This window comes from Erythrolamprus reginae, chromosome 5 (genome assembly GCF_031021105.1).
Source record: "Erythrolamprus reginae isolate rEryReg1 chromosome 5, rEryReg1.hap1, whole genome shotgun sequence".
Taxonomy (NCBI): domain Eukaryota; kingdom Metazoa; phylum Chordata; class Lepidosauria; order Squamata; family Dipsadidae; genus Erythrolamprus; species Erythrolamprus reginae.
In genome coordinates, this window is record NC_091954.1 from 87007201 (window position 1) to 87024063 (window position 16863).

A 16863-nucleotide genomic window follows, 5' to 3' on the forward strand; every position below is an offset into this window, starting at 1 on the left:
AGGCAGCTGGACAGACTTCTAAATCATGTTTATTTTGTATGATTAACTTTAGTTATTCAAGTTGTAATCAGCAATGACTCAACAAGACAAACAGTAACATTTAAAAATAGAGTGGTACCTCTACTTAAGAACTTAATTTGTTCTGTGACCAGGTTATTAAGTAGAAACATTCTTAAGAAGAAGCAATTTTTCCCATAGGAATCAATGTAAAAGCAAATAATGTGTGCAAACCCATTAGGAAAGAAATAAAAGTTCGGAATTTGGGTGGGAGGACAAGGAGGAAGAAGAGGAGGACAGTCGCTGCTGAAGGAAGGTGAGGTGAATAAAAAAAAATCAAAACTTTAATGCTTAAAAAAAAAAAGGACTCTGAGGCGGCGAGGAGCACGCACTTCCCATAAAATTGGTGTGAGGCTTCCTCCCGTACACTGCTCCAGAGAGAGAAACCCAGGGGGAATGGCAGGAAAGTGGCCAGGCCTTCGTGCCGCTCTCAAATTTCTTGGGAAATTTTTCCGGGTTCTTAAGTAGAAAATGGTTCTTCTTAAGAAGAGGCAAAAAAAAAATCTTGAACACCCGGTTCTTATCTAGAAAAGTCCATAAGTAGAGGAGTTCTTAGGTAGAGGTACCACTGTATCCTTAAAAGCCAATACAAAAATGCATAATAATCGTTCTGACTCCAGCAGATTGGACAGCATCTGCCAAACTATGAAAGTCATACTTCCACACTCTTAAATAGGTTCAGAGGAATCTAATTAGAATAGAATATTTTATTTATTTATTTATTTATTTATTCATTCATTCATTCTATTTTTATGCCGCCCTTCTCCTTAGATTCAGGCCGGCTTACAACATGTTAGCAATAGCACTTTTAACACAGCCAGCATATTGCCCCCACAATCTGGGTCCTCATTTTACCCACCTTGGAAGGATGGAAGGCTGAGTCAACCTTGAGCCGGTGATGAGACTGGAATCACTGACCTACAGATCTACAGTCAGCTTCAGTGGCCTGCAGTACAGCACTCTATCTGATGCGCCACCCCGGTTCTATACAATTACATATATTATAATATACATATATATAAAACACACACACTATGATCAATGGATAAAATATGCCAAGAGATTAAGATCTAGGAAAGTTACATCCTCAATAGATTTTCAGGGTTTTTTTAAAAAAAAAACTGTTTTAAACATTTATGGAGTTCTTGGTGCTCCCTGAACATACCCCCATTATCCAACTAGGTAGCATTATCAGTGCTAGCAAGTCTGCTCTGAAATTAAGGAGTTCTCATTCATTTCTTCCGATTGCTAGTTAGTAGCTGTTACAGTGGTTACTCCGTATGTTGAAAATGACTCCTAGTTTTTTCTTCTTGGGCTACTAGGTCTTTTGGTTTTCTTAAGATGTTTTAAAACTTTTATTGGACATACCTCTTAGTCTATCTATCTATCTATCTATCTATCTATCTATCTATCTATCTATCTATCTATCTATCTATCTATCTATCTATCTATCTATCTATCTATCTGACTTATATGCTGCCCTTCTCCAAAGACTCAGGGCGGCTCAGAACATATAAAAAAATACAAAAATAATTCCAAAGCCCATTATAAACTGATCTAAAAACCCAGTAATAAAACCATAATCACAGAGTCACACCACAGTCGGAGCAGGATGTTGCAGCTCAACGGCCCCAAGCCTGCCAGCAAAGGTGAGTTTTTAAAGCCTTCTGGATGGCCTGGAAAGGGGGGAAGTGCGAATCCCTGGGGGGAGTTGGTCCAGAGTTGGAACGGCCACAGAGAAGGCCCTTCCCCAGACAGCATGGCTTTATAGGTAACAACCAAAACTTTGAATTGTATTTGGAGACCAATTGGCAGCCAATGCAAAACGGAGTCTTGTAGATAGATGGACAAACCTTGGTAAGCCCATGACAGCTCTCGCAGCTGCATTTTGGACTAGTCTTTGAACGTTTTTTAAAGGTAGTCCAATGTAGAGAGAATTGCAGTAATCGATCCTCAAGGTGATGAGGACATGAGCAATTGTAAGGAGAGACTCTTTGTCCAAACAGGGCTGCAACTGGTGCACGAAGCGAATCTGTGTAAATATCCCCCTCGCTACAGCCGAGATAGCGTTCTAAGCTCAGCTGTGGATTGAGGACACCCAAGTTGCGGGCCCTCTCTGAAGGGGTCAAAAGCTCCCCCCCAGGGTAATGGATGGACATATAGCGTTGTCCTTAGGAGGCAAAACCCACAGCCACTCCATCTTGTTGGGGTTGAGGTTGAGTTTGTTAACACTCATCCAAACCCTAACAGCCTCCAGACACCGGCATATTACTTCCACTGTTTCATTGAGTTGAGACAGAGTGGAGATGTACAGCTGAGTATCATCACCGTACTGATGGTAACTCACCCTATGTCATCGGATGATCTCACCCAATTAATGTACCATAATTTAATTATTTTTGCTGTCAAAAGAACTTGCACACTTAATATTCTTTGCCATAAATAAGATTATTCTATGACACTGGATAGGAGTGGTAGTTGTAGGACAAACTGAAGTTAGAGCTTTAGGTTGGGAAGCAAATGTTTTGATGATTCCTTAAAAAAACGACTCAAAAATAGAAATATAACCTTTAATTGTCTGAATATTGAGATACCCACTTTGGTTCATTTTATCAGTGCAACATGAACAGTAATTACAAAAAATAAAAAAGGAAAAGATAATAAGGCCATTTTTAATATAAGCAGGAAAAAGTGGCGAATGGAGTATATCTGTTTGCTGAGTGAAAATTAGCTCAATTTATATACTATATATTTTTGTTATTATATAGGGATATCAATATACCGTATATAAATATTTGACAAATATTTTGAATTACATGGAATATTATGACATACAGTATAATAGTTAAAGTTATGATTGCAAATATTGAAATAAGCAACTTTAGAAATGAATGAAATTCTTCCTGCAGGATTAATTCAGTGACTCTTTATGTCAAATTAACGTCTATTTCTATTACGATTCCTGTTTGCAGGTTGTTCAAAAAACATGAAATCCTAAAATGTAAAAGAATAGGAAAAATATTAGTGAAAGAAACTTCAGGCTAAAATCCCTGTTTATTCATATTTCACACCTGCTATTCCAAAAAACCCCAGCACCTGAATTAATCTACAAACTCCTCAATATGAGAAGACTGTTGGAATATCTAATAACATCTCCCAAGTAGGGGTACAAACAGAGCCTCCTTCTCCCACTACCAACCTCTGAGAAGGGTCTATGACTGTTTGCCTCCTTCACTTGGCCATGCCTGTTTGGTCTCGAGGCTTCCACGCCCAACCATTCGGACACTGCCTTTTCTCTCTAGGCCATTCGCTGAATGGTCTCAAAGCATAGAAACATAGAAACATAGAAGTCTGACGGCAGAAAAAGACCTCATGGTCCATCTAGTATGCTCTTATACTATTTTCTGTATTTTATCTTAGGATGGATATATGTTTATATCCCAGGCATGTTTAAATTCAGTTACTGTGGATTTATCTACCACGTCTGCTGGAAGTTTGTTCCAAGGATCTACTACTCTTTCAGTAAAATAATATTTTCTCATGTTGATCTTTCCCCCAACTAACTTCAGATTGTGTCCCCTTGTTCTTGTGTTCACTTTCCTATTAAAAACACTTCCCTCCTGGACCTTATTTAACCTTTTAATATATTTAAATGTTTCGATCATGTCCCCCCTTTTCCTTCTGTCCTCCAGACTATACAGATTGAGTTCATTAAGTCTTTCCTGATACGTTTTATGCTTAAGACCTTCCACCATTCTTGTAGCCCGTCTTTGGACCCGTTCAATTTTGTCAATATCTTTTTGTAGGTGAGGTCTCCAGAACTGAACACAGTATTCCAAATGTGGTCTATATAGCGGGATCATAATCTCCCTCTTCCTGCTTGTTATACCTCTATCTATGCAGCCAAGCATCCTACTTGCTTTCCCTACCGCCTGACTGCACTGTTCACCCATTTTGAGACTGTCAGAAATCACTACCCTTAAATCCTTCTCTTTTGAAGTATTTGCTAACACAGAACTGCCAATGCAATACTCAAAGCCCCATTCACTCAGGCCATTTGGATGCGCGGGACACCTTGCTGCTAATCAGAGGAGAAAGAATCCCACCCCCTTCTTTATTGCTTCCTTTTCATTCCCCTCCACTCTCCTCTTTAGCAGAAGGAATGGGCGAGGGTAGCCTTCCTTTCTCCATCTCTCTCACCCCGTTTGCAGAGTGTGTGTATGTGAGATGTGGGGTGGTGGGATAGTGCACTCTCCCACTGGCAGAGCTGGCTCGCTGGGGCTCTTCCCAAGACTTGTGAAGATTGCAACTGAAAAGTATATCCTGCAGCTGAACAGTATAAGTCTGATCTTTGATCAAAGGAAAAGAAAGGATAGGGGGAGGGTTATGAGAAAGGCTTTCTCTCATGGGTGGCAATCTCCATGGGGATCCTTCCCTCCCCCTACATGCAGCTGGGAAAAGCCAGGGGCAAAGATGAGGAAATAGCAACCCACCCTCTTCATCAGCCGAGCAAAGGGAACTATTTATGCATCGCGATTTTGTTATTTTTTGATCCACTTTCAAAAGGAAAAAAACCCAAAATTGTCCGGAGCCCAACCACAGTACCCCCCCTTTTCTTTGGATGTGCCTGGATGGGCTTTAACCTTTAAAGCCCTACATGGCACGGGACCAGATTACCTCCGGAACCGCCTGCTATCGCACGAATCCCAGTGACCGATAAGGTCCCACAGAGTTGGCCTTCTCCGGGTCCCGTCGACTAAACAATGTCGTTTGGCGGGCTCCAGGGGAAGAGCCTTCTCTGTGGCGGCCCCGGCCCTCTGGAACCAACTCCCCCCAGAGATTAGAACTGCCCCCACCCTCCCTGTCTTTCGTAAACTACTCAAGACTCATTTATGCCGCCAGGCATGGGGGAGTTAAGATATTCCTTCCCCCTAGGCCATTACAAGTTATGCATGGTATGTTTGTGTGTATGTTTGGTTTTATTATAAGGGTTTTTAGTTGGATTTCTACATGCTGTTTTTATCATTGTTGTAAGCCGCCCCAAGTCTGCGGAGAGGGGCGGCATACAAATCAAATCAAATCAAATCAAATCAAATCAAATCAAATCAAATCAAATCAAATCAATCAAATCAATCAAATCAATCAAATCAATCAAATCAATCAAATCAATCAAATCAATCAAATCAATCAAATCAATCAAATCAATCAAATCAATCAAATCAATCAAATCAATCAAATCAATCAAATAAATCAAATAAATCAAATAAATAAATAAATAAAAAATGTGTGCATCAAAGGAAGCCTCGCAGCAGTTCGAACAAAACAAGAGGGACAAAAAAGGCAGGTCCCTTTCAGCTCCCCCAGGGCCATTTGGGTTGTAAGAAAGAAAAAGAGAGGAGGGTGGGGTGGGGAAAGAAAAAAGACAAGCCCCTTGTCACCCTCCACATCCCGGAAAGACTATGAACAACTTGATCGTGCGCCGAGAAGAAGCAGAGGCACTGGGATCTGGGGTAGCTGTTGTGCCATTGAGTGGCTGAATTGGGAAAAAACTCCATCCCATCACCCTACACGTACACACACACCCCGCCGCCACTCCACATACCACACACAGGGGAAGAGATTCCTCCCTCCTCTTCCCATCCCATGCAGACACACACTGCACACAGGAAGAGAGATGGGGGCGGGGAGGCTAACCTCTCCCGTTCCTTCTCCTAAAAAGGAGGTGGGGATGAAAAGGAAGAAATGAAGAAGGATGTGTGATTCTTCCTCCTCTGATTGGCTGGCGGCAAAGTGTCCTGTGCATCCAAAAGGCCAGGGTGAATGGGATTTTGAGCCCATTCAGCGAATGGGCCAAGGAGAAAAGGCAGCACCCGAATGTTTGGGGATGGAAACCTGGGGGCGAAACAGGCATAGCCAAGTGGAGGAAGTGAACAATCCCATTCCACTCTGAGGGTGGTCAAGAAGGATGCCATGTTTGATAGTGTAAAAGGTTACTGACAGACCAAATGTCTCACTCCTTATCACAATCTCACCACAGGTTATTCCCAAGAAGAAAAAGTGAAGTCTTAGTAGCACAGTTCAGCTTGTAGCTGGACTGAAAAGAGTCCAAATTATCCATATAGATAAAGCCATCACCTTCTCTACATTCTCCCCCCAAAAGGGGGAATTGGAGATTAGTTGATAATTCTCTAAAAGAGTTGAATCAAATGATATTTTCTTGAGGATAGCTGAATTGCTACCCCTTCAGTCACCATCTTCATCCCATTTTTATCCGGCTTCTTGTTACATTCATAGAAACTGTAATCAATCTATAGATCTAACCTACATACTATATGTCCACCGAATAAGTGATGGAGCTGATGTAATAAAGATAATTGTCCAGGTTTTTTTAAGACAACCAGGATAATATTGTCTCACAAGAGGTTAAATCATACTGTCCCATACCTCTGCACTCAATACATACTGTATTACCTACTAGCTATAATAAATGAACAGCTAAATTTCAAGTTAAGTGGATGATGAACTGCTAGAGCTAAATTTGCAGAGGCAAGATTTCTGTCTAAATTATAACCCTACACATACCAAGTTTCAATCTCATGTCCTAAACCTCCTGTTGTTAGTGTAGGTTACTACCACTAAAGAAAGTGGACATGGTCCCACAGAGTGGGCCTTCTCCGAGTCCCGTCAACTAAACAATGTCGGTTGGCGGGCCCCAGGGAAAGAGCCTTCTCTGTGGCAGCCCCGACTCTCTGGAACCAACTCCCCCCAGAGATTAGAACTGCCCCTACTCTCCCTGCCTTCCGTAAACTCCTTAAAACCCACCTTTGTCGTCAGGCATGGGGGAACTGAAACACCTCCCCCGGGCATGTTCAATTTATGCATGGTATGTTTGTGTGTGTGTTTGTTAGAAAAATGGGGTTCTTTTAAAATATATTTTAAAGTTATTTGGATTTGTTATGAATTGTTGTGTCTTGTTGTGAGCCGCCCCGAGTCTGTGGAGAGGGGCGGCATACAAATCTAAATAATAAATAAATAAATAAATAAATAAATAAATAAATAAATGTTTATGGGCTGCTAAGAGTTGATTTGTCTTAAATTCCTTTTCCCAGATTCATGAAGCCATTATTTCCATAATTCAGTGAATTGTAATGTTTTAGGCCTAGGACTTACCAAAAGAAAACAAGCCCCTGTTATGATTGCTTTCATATTAATATCAAGATCCATTGGAAAGCGGATTTGAAAAATACTTGCATCTGTGGCCATCTCTCTTGCTAAACCAGTCCACAGTTTTACTATGTTTCCAATTGTAGATCTCCCATCTACAGTTTTCACCTTATTTTAAAAAGAACAAGAAAAAAGAACAGATTTTTTCCCCCCTTTAAACATTATATACTGCTCAAAAAAATAAAGGACACTCAAATAACACATCCTAGATCTGAATGAATGCAATATTCACATTGAATACTGTACTTTGTTCTGTACAAAGTTGAATGTGCACAACAGCATGTGAAACTGATTGTCAATCAATTTTACCTCCTAAGTGGACAGTTTAATTTTGCAGAAGTTTGATTTACTTGGAATTATATTGTGTTGTTTAAGTGTTCCCTTTATGTTTTGAGCAAGGTATTTAAGAAATTATCACATCTTTCTTCCCAGTGTTTAAATTCCCCACACTGATATTCCAGACAGCATGGCAATATCTCAAAGGAGCTGAATTCATTTTTATATATCATTACCAATTAAATAAGAAATTTTAATATAAATAAATATGTTCACTGAAAAGTATCATATTACTTTAAGGTGATCAGCACAGCAGCTTTATATTTATAAGTATACCATACTTATAAAGTTTTACAAAGTATTTTAATACACTAATAAAAACAAATGCAAACTAAATTCAGAGAGAGAAAGGACAGTAAAAATATAAAGAATAAAGAAAGAAATAAAAGAAATAAAAAGGAAATACTGAACTAAAGGAACAGAAAAGAAATACACTAATAATAATAATCAGATTTTTTTTTCCTTTTCGTTGTAATATATTTTAACAGAAATATATTCCTTCCTTCCTTTCTATTTGGAACAACAATTGACAAGTGATGACAAAGTTATCTTTCAAAAGAACTCAACAAATTAAGGAAAGAAATGATAAAAGACTGAGAAAGCTGGAGAAATTTAAAATTCCTCTCATCACATGAACTGTGACTATTAACATGGATATATTACTTAAAATATTATTTGTTTCTTTGTGTCAAATGCTTCCAGAATCATAGTTGCACAACTGACAAAGAATAACTTACAAATGAGCTCTAAGAGGAGAAAGTTAATATTAGTTAAATGCTGGTTTAGCCAACATATTTCATAGATATTTATGACATAAAAGAATATGAGAAGATAAAAACTTAGGTTGTAAGACAGAGCTTGATAAGAACATGGAATTCCATTAAAAACAAAACTCAGTTATCCCTTTCGCCTTCAGAATTGTTAATTCTCTCCACAATAAAAATATTCTGGAATGATTTTATTGGAAACAGCCACAATTACAATTTAAATGAACTATCTAGTAATGGTAAAAAAAAATAAAAAATTATACAGTCACCCAGAACTGCTTTGTAGAGTAAAATGTCATATAAAATTAATAAATTGGGGTATACAATCCAGGTCTAAGGCCTTACTAAAAAAAAAATAGTAAATGGAGGCTGTGTTTACCTCAAAATCAACATCCTTATAGCATTGGCAAGGCACACAAGGTGCAGTAATCTTAAGAACATTTTCTCTGGCCTCATTTTGGATAGTAAATTTTGGTAGACACGGATGCCAGTTTTGTTTCACATATCCAATGACGTTGCCTAGAGGTGCCTGAACTTCAAGCTAAATGATAAAGAAAGAGGGAGAAAAGTTAATAAAAAAGGTAGATTTATAACTTTATCAAGCACCAAGTACAGAAACATGATTCCATTTATTCATAGTCAAACTCAAACATTAATGCTAAACATTAAAATAAGAAGACTGGGGGATCTTATTTAACAAAATTAGAAGATAATATAGTGGGAACAAAAAAAATATACCTGAGAAGGTAAATCACTTTCTTAGACTTTCTTAAGACTAAGAAAATGATTTACCTTCTCAGGTATACTATATTTCTAACTACCAAAAAGCTTCATGAGGTCATAAATAATTTTATTCTTTCTGTATTATGTCAATATTTATGTCATATATAGTCTGGTATAACTAGAGGTGGTATTCAGCAGGTTCTGTAGAACTGGTAGCGGAAATTTTAAGTAGTTCAATGAACTAGTAAATACCACCTCTGACTGGTCTCACCCCCATCTATTCTCTCACTCCTCAGTCTCATGCCACACCCACAGAACCAGTAGTAAAAAAAATTTGAATCCCACCACTGGGTATAACAGGTACTCTTTTGCCTATCAATTGATAAGAGAGTCATGCTTTAAGGCAAAATGGTTGCTTGGAACATGATAACTTTGTATTCAGGTGGAAATAAATTTAAGAGAGTTGTAACTATCACTCGAAAATCATGATGTAGCTTCAGAACAAAGAACGGTCCTGCCCTATACAATAAAAGGATCTGTTTATTACAAACGCAATCATTAGTAGCTGAATTTAATTTTTCCACAAATGAATTAATTATTGCCTGGTAATGGCACTAATTATTGCCTGGTAATAGAAACATAGAAACATAGAAGACTGACGGCAGAAAAAGACCTCATGGTACATCTAGTCTGCCCTTCTACTATTTCATGTATTTTATCTTACAATGGATATATGTTTATCCCAGGCATGTTTAAATTCAGTTACTGTGGATTTACCAACCACGTCTGCTGGGAGTTTGTCCCAAGGATCTACTACTCTTTCAGTGAAATAATATTTTCTCACATTGCTTTTGATCTTTCCCCCAACTAACTTCAGATTGTGTCCCCTTGTTCTTGTGTTCACTTTCCTATTAAAAACACTTCCCTCCTGAACCTTATTTAACCCTTTAACATATTTAAATGTTTCGATCATGTCCCCCCTTTTCCTTCTGTCCTCCAGACTATACAGATTGAGTTCATTAAGGGCATATTATTTGTTTTCCTGATATTCTGCAATGTCCATGCCTCACAATTAATGTCACATTTGATGAAAGAGTACAACATTTGATGAAAGAGTACAAGCGGTGGAAGTGATGTGCCGGTGCCTGGAGGCTGTTGGGGCCTGGATGGGTGTCAACAGACTCAAGCTCAACCCGGATAAGACGGAGTGGCTGTGGGTTTTGCCTCCCAAGGACAATCCCATCTGTCCGTCCATTACCCTGGGGGGGGAATCATTGACCCCCTCAGAGAGGGTCCGCAACTTGGGCATCCTCCTCGATCCACAGCTGACATTAGAGAACCACCTTTCGGCTGTGGCGAGGGGGGCGTTTGCCCAGGTTCGCCTGGTGCACCAGTTGCGGCCATATCTGGACCGGGACTCATTACTCACAGTCACTCATGCCCTCATCACCTCGAGGTTCGACTACTGTAATGCTCTCTACATGGGGCTACCTTTGAAAAGTGTTCGGAAACTTCAGATCGTGCAGAATGCAGCTGCGAGAGCAGTCATGGGCTTACCCAGGTATGCCCATGTTTCACCATCACTCCGCAGTCTGCATTGGCTGCCGATCAGTTTCCGGTCACAATTCAAAGTGTTGGTTATGACCTTTAAAGCCCTTCATGGCACTGGACCAGAATATCTCCGAGACCGCCTTCTGCCGCACGAATCCCAGCGACCGATTCGGTCCCACAGAGTGGGCCTCCTCCGGGTCCCGTCAACTAAACAATGCCGGTTGGCGGGCCCCAGGGGGAGAGCCTTCTCTGTGGCGGCACCGGCCCTCTGGAACCAACTCCCCCCGGAGATCAGAACTACCCCTACTCTTCCTGCCTTCCGTAAACTCCTCAAAACCCACCTTTGCCATCAGGCATGGGGAAACTAAATATCTCCCCCTGGGCACGTTGAAGTTATATATGGTATGCCTGTATGTGTGTATGTTAGTATTGGGGATTCTCTTAAACTTGTAATATTTTAATTAATTGGATTGTATTGGATTGTTTTTCACTTGTTGTGAGCCGCCCCGAGTCTTCGGAGAGGGGCGGCATACAAATCCAAATAATAAATAAATAAATAAATAATAAATTAGCTACAGCCCCTCTTCTGTAATATTTTTCTTCCTGAAAATTTAATCATCTTCCGTGATGATAAGTTTCTTAAAATTCAAAAGCTTTAAAATGCTTTTGTAAATACTTGGTCTATGTAGTTGTTAAAAGGCTTCTCAATTGAAACAAAGCTGTAAAATTAATCCTTTGTAATACTCTAAAACATGTAGAGAAAGACACAACTGACTTCCAAATCATTGGAAGCTGCACTAGAAAGAATTCACAACGGCTGTTTTCTTGATGACAAAGAAACCGATTTACGGAATTGAAAGGCCAGCATGCCTTAACAGCTGGCCGACATTTGCAGAAGGGCCTGGATAAACAGGACACCAGTTATTCAGGTTATCTTTCACAGCTGTTTGGGCACCTCCCAGTTACCTCTGCGGGTTCCCTCGTAAACAAGGGGGTGCAGAGCTAAGAGCCCTACATGGCATCAGACCAGAATACCTCTGGGACCGCCTTCTGCTGCATGAATCCCAGCGACCGGTTAGGTCCCACAGAGTTAGCCTTCTCCGGGTCCTGTCGATCAAACAATGCCGTATGGCGGGACCCAGGGGAAGAGCCTTCTCTGTGGCAGCCCCGGCCCTCTGGACTCAACTCCCCCTGGAGATTAGGGCTGCCCCCACCCTCCTTGGCTTTTGTAAACTTTTGAAAACCCAGTTATGTCACCAAGTATGGGGAAATTAATAAAGCCTTAGCTATCGTGATTTATGTATGGTTTGTTTGGGCTGTATGATTATTTTTATAAGGGTTTTAAACTGATTTTTAATCATTGGATTTATATACTATGTATTGTTTTGTTATGAGCCATTCTGAGTCCTTGGAGAGGAGCGGTATAGAAATCTAATTTGTTGTTGTTGTTGTTGTTGTTGTTGTTGTTGTTGTTGTTATTATTATTATTATTATTATTATTATTATTATTATTATTATTATTATAGGGGTAGCACACCACCATGCCAGTCCTTTTCCCCTTTGCATCGCCCCTCAAGTCAGACACCTACCCGCCCTCTGCTATGTCCAGTGTGCTATGAAAGGGTCATCCACCTGGAAGTGGAGTAGGAATTTTTTGCAGCTTGGACATCTTATGTCAAGGCTGTTTTTTCGCCTACTCCACACTGAAAAGGCAGGAGTGGATTCGGTTAGGGGGTGTTACCAGTGTAAATAGTAAAAGGCCAATTAATTCTTAATTTTCCCTATGGTTGTGGAAAAGGGGATGCCAGATGCAACTGCGTGTTCTCCTCTGGGCATCTTTTTGGGAAGATGATGGACAGCCCCTCACCAAAAAACCAAATTTTGACTCGATCAGGGGATTGGGGGGAGCTACCCCTGGGGCTCATACATGTCATTTCTGGTACCAGGTCAGTGGATCATGGCCTATGGTTATATGTAACTTCTGGTTCCGGGTCCTGGCTTGTGAGCCCTCCCACACGCCTGAGGTGTGGCTGAAAGTAGGGTGAAGGCTAGTAATAGCTTCACACTACTTGGCAAGGACCTTCATGGCATCGGACCAGAATATCTCTGAGACCGCCTTCTGCCGCACGAATCCCGGCGACCGATTAGGTCCCACAGAATGGGCCTTCTCTGGGTCCCGTCAACTAAACAATGTCGGTTGGCGGGCCCCAGGGGAAGAGCCTTCTCTGTGGCGCCCCCCACTCTCTGGAACCAGCTCCCCCCAGAGATTAGAACTGCCCCTACCCTCCTTGCCTTTTGTAAACTCCTTAAAACCCACCTTTGTCGTCAGGCATGGGGGAACTGAGATATCTCCCCCGGGCCTATACAATTTATGTATGGTATGCTTGTATGTATGTCTGTTTAATAATGGGGTTTTTAAATATTTAAAATTGTAAATTATTAGATTTGTCATGAACTGTTTTTATTGTGTTGTGAGCCTCCCCAAGTCTACGGAAAAGGGTGGCATACAAATCTAATAGATAGATAGATAGATAGATAGATAGATAGATAGATAGATAGATAGATAGATAGATAGATAGATAGATAGATAGATAGATAGATAGATTGAATGAACTTCGCCCATAGTTGGGCAAGTATATTTTGGCAGGGAATTCTGCCCACTTAGCGACCTCTGCAGGTCTTTATCGTAATCAATAAAAAGTGACCCATTATAACCCAGCTCTGGTGTCTATGTGGTTATTCCGCCTCCTATGCAAAGACTCAAAAGTTGGTCACAAGAAGGAAAAAAAGCTGTTTACCTCTTGCAGGCAACAGATACAAGGACAACAGCAACTGGAACACTGGAACTCTCTTGACAACTGCATTACTGGCTGGTTTGTACTGTCAAAGAGTTTTATGGTAAACGATCTCAAAGGGCCGTAACAATTCAGGTTGTAGTCATCATTTTCCTCAGCTGCAAAGTATATCCAATGCCCCATGGCATTTTTTACTTCATACCTATTACAAGTTTCAAAGCCACTTATCACTGAAAGGGAAGCAAAAACATTACAATTAAGTGAATCTAAATGCTTATCATTAATAAAACCCGAGAAAAAAGAGAAACCAGCTCCAGACTCTAATGTTCAATTCCATAACATATAATATACAGTACGGTGACATCCAATTTCATCAGCCGGTTCTATCTGGTCAGGCAGGAAAGGTATTTTGTGCATCCCATCAATCAAAAAATTCTGACTGGCAGGGTCCAGGAAGATAGCCTTATCTGCCATTTTCCCATCCACTGGAACATTTCCTCCCATTGAAGTGTGAGGCAGGATCCTACTCTCTTGGCCTTTTGAAAAGTTGTGAAAACATGATTCTGTGGGCTTGCTTGGGACATAAAGAGCAGATACAGCCCTGGGACTGGTTGGTGCCCTAAAATATTGAATTTTAATCATTCTTGCCTCTTTCTGAATTTTATATACCATCTTTATGTTTTAATGTTTATATTTGTACACTGCTCAGAATTTTTTGGGGAGGGAGATAAGATGGCTTTGAAAATTGATGTATAAAAATAAATTGCCATGTAGATTGTCACATCCTTACTGCTCACTTCCAACACTAACGAGCTTTCATTCACACATTTATTTTTATTTATTTATCATATTTTTATGGTGTCTATAAAGTCACCATAAATGGTGTCATTTGCGTGACTCTGGGATATTTATAAATAAACTCCATCTCTAATATAACCTTTAAAAGAACAAGGCCAAATATGATAAAACAAGAACAATTTTCGATACACTATTCCCCAAATTTATTCCCAAATAATTGTAAGACCCAAATAATTTATTGTCTAAGTATCATTGTGGATACTTGGGTACCTGGGCGTACCTAAGTATTCCCACATCAGTTCAGCACTCTGTGAGCTGCACTGACTGTCGATTGGTCTCCGAACGCAATTCAAGGTGTTGGTTATTACCTATAAAGCCCTACATGGTATTGGATCAGATTATTTATGGAACTGTTTTCTGTCTCACATGTCCCAGCAAACCGATAGGTCACACAAAGTGGGTCTCCTCCAGGTCCCGTCAGCCAAACAATGCCGATTGCCGGAGGTGCGGGGGAAAGCCTTCTCTGTTGTGGCCCCAGTCCTCTGGAACCAACTACCTTGGAGATACCGTCCCCCCAGTTTCCTCGCCTTTCGAAAAGTGTTAAAAACACATTTATGCCAGCAGGCCTAGGGACCGTGAGCAATAGCTCCACTCTGGCCATTAGTATGAATGAGGGATGATTGACTGTTTTTTATATTGGGTTTTATCTATTTCTTTTAATGTTTTAATTGTACAGTGGTCCCTCGATCATCGCGAGGGTTCCGTTCCAGGACCCCAAGCGATGATCGATTTTTCGCGAAGTAGTGGTGCGGAAGTAAAAATACCATCTGCGCATGTGCAGATGGTGTTTTTACTTCCACCGCCGCCCGCCCTTCGCCCGCCCACCCCGTTGCTCGCACCTGGGGTTTCCCCGCGCGCGTGCCGCCCGCCCGCCCACGCTGTTGCTGGGGCCGCTTCCCAGCTGGGGAGCGGAGCTGGGGTGTCCCCAAGCGCGCGCGCGCGCGCACCGCCCGCCCACGCTGTTGCTGGGGCCGCTTCCCAGCTGGGGAGCGGAGCTGGGGTTTCCCCAAGCGCGCGCGCGTTGCTGGGGCCGCTTCCCAGCTGGGGAGCGGAGCTGGGGTTTCCCCAAGCGCGCGCGCACCGCCCGCCCGCCCACGCTGTTGCTGGGGCCGCTTCCCAGCTGGGGAGCGGAGCTGGGGTTTCCCCAAGCGCGCGCGCGTTGCTGGGGCCGCTTCCCAGCTGGGGAGCGGAGCTGGGGTTTCCCCAAGCGCGCGCGCACCGCCCGCCCGCCCACGCTGTTCCTGGGGCCGCTTCCCAGCTGGGGAGCGGAGCTGGGGTTTCCCCAAGTGCGTGTGCGTTGCTGGGGCCGCTTCCCAGCTGGGGAGCGGAGCTGGGGTTTCCCCAAGCGCGCACGCACCGCCCGCCCACCCACGCTGTTGCTGGGGCCGCTTCCCAACTGGGGAGCGGAGCTGGGGTGTCCCCAAGCGCGCGCGCACCGCCCGCCCGCCCACGCTGTTGCTGGGGCCGCTTCCCAGCTGGGGAGCGGAGCTGGGGTTTCCCCAAGCGCGTGCACGTTGCTGGGGCCACTTCCCAGCTGGGGAGCGGAGCTGGGGTTTCCCCAAGCGCGCGCGCACCGCCCGCCCGCCCACGCTGTTGCTGGGGCCGCTTCCCAGCTGGGGAGCGGAGCTGGGATGTCCCCGCGCGTGCCGCCCGCCCGCCCACGCCGTTGCTCGCGCTGCTGCTGGGGTCTTACCGGGGCAAGAGGGGGAAGACCCAGGGAAGCCGCCCAGCTTCCCAGCTGGGGAACTCCACCATCTATGCATGCGTGGCCATAGAAAAAAAGGCACGCATGCGCAGATGGTGGAGTTTACTTCCGGGTTGAAAACTCGCGAAATAGCCCTTTCGCAATGCTCGAGGACGCGAAACTCGAGGGTTCACTGTATTCTATTTTTACCATGTCTATTTTTTAACCTTATAAGCCACTCTAAGTCTGTGAGGAGAAAGGCGGCCTGTTTGTTTGTTTGTTTGTTTGATTGATTGGTTGATTTGTATGCCGCCCCTCTCCGAGGACTCAGGGTGGCTCACAACATATCAAAACAATAAACAATATACATATCTAAAAAATCCAATTCATATAGCAAAAAACCCAAAACCCTTTAAAAACTCTAATGACATTTAAAATCATTCATTCCATTCACACAGCAAAACATACTACAGTGATCCCTCGGTTAGCGCGGGGGTTACGTTCCAAGACCTCCTGCGCTAACCGATTTCCGCGTTATACTGGATGCGGAAGTAAAAACACCATCTGCGCATGCGCGCCCTTTGTTCCATGGCCGCACATGCGCAGAAGGTGGAGCGACGCAAGTTCGGAGGCTGGCAATGCAATGGTGATTTTTCCGGGCTCCTCGCCGCTACCCACAGGGCAGCGCTGGCGGCAATGGCAACCCTCCCTCCTTCCCTCCTTCCCTTCTCTCCCTCCCTCCTTCCTTCCTCTCACCGGCTTTCTTGGGGCAGCGCTGGCGGCAATGGCAACCCTCCCTCCTTCCCTTCTCTCCCTCCCTCCTTCCCTTCTCTCCCTCCCTCCTTCCCTTCTCTCCCTCCCTCCTTCC

General features: G+C 42.8%; 1 protein-coding gene across 8 annotated transcripts in view; it reads right to left on the reverse strand.

The window, feature by feature from the left end:
- Positions 1 to 2613: 2613 nt before the first annotated feature.
- Positions 2614 to 16863, reverse strand: part of LOC139168063 (phospholipid scramblase 1-like) — a 52155-nt gene continuing 37905 nt past the window's right edge. For all 8 annotated transcript variants that reach the window (XM_070753382.1, XM_070753383.1, XM_070753375.1 and 5 more), the window contains 4 exons: positions 13457 to 13683; positions 8764 to 8925; positions 7228 to 7389; positions 2614 to 3051 (listed from right to left, as the gene is read on the reverse strand). In XM_070753382.1, coding sequence (XP_070609483.1) covers positions 2995 to 3051; positions 7228 to 7389; positions 8764 to 8925; positions 13457 to 13683 — 608 coding nt within the window. In that variant the 3' untranslated portion in view covers positions 2614 to 2994. The remainder of the gene's footprint in view (positions 3052 to 7227; positions 7390 to 8763; positions 8926 to 13456; positions 13684 to 16863) is intronic.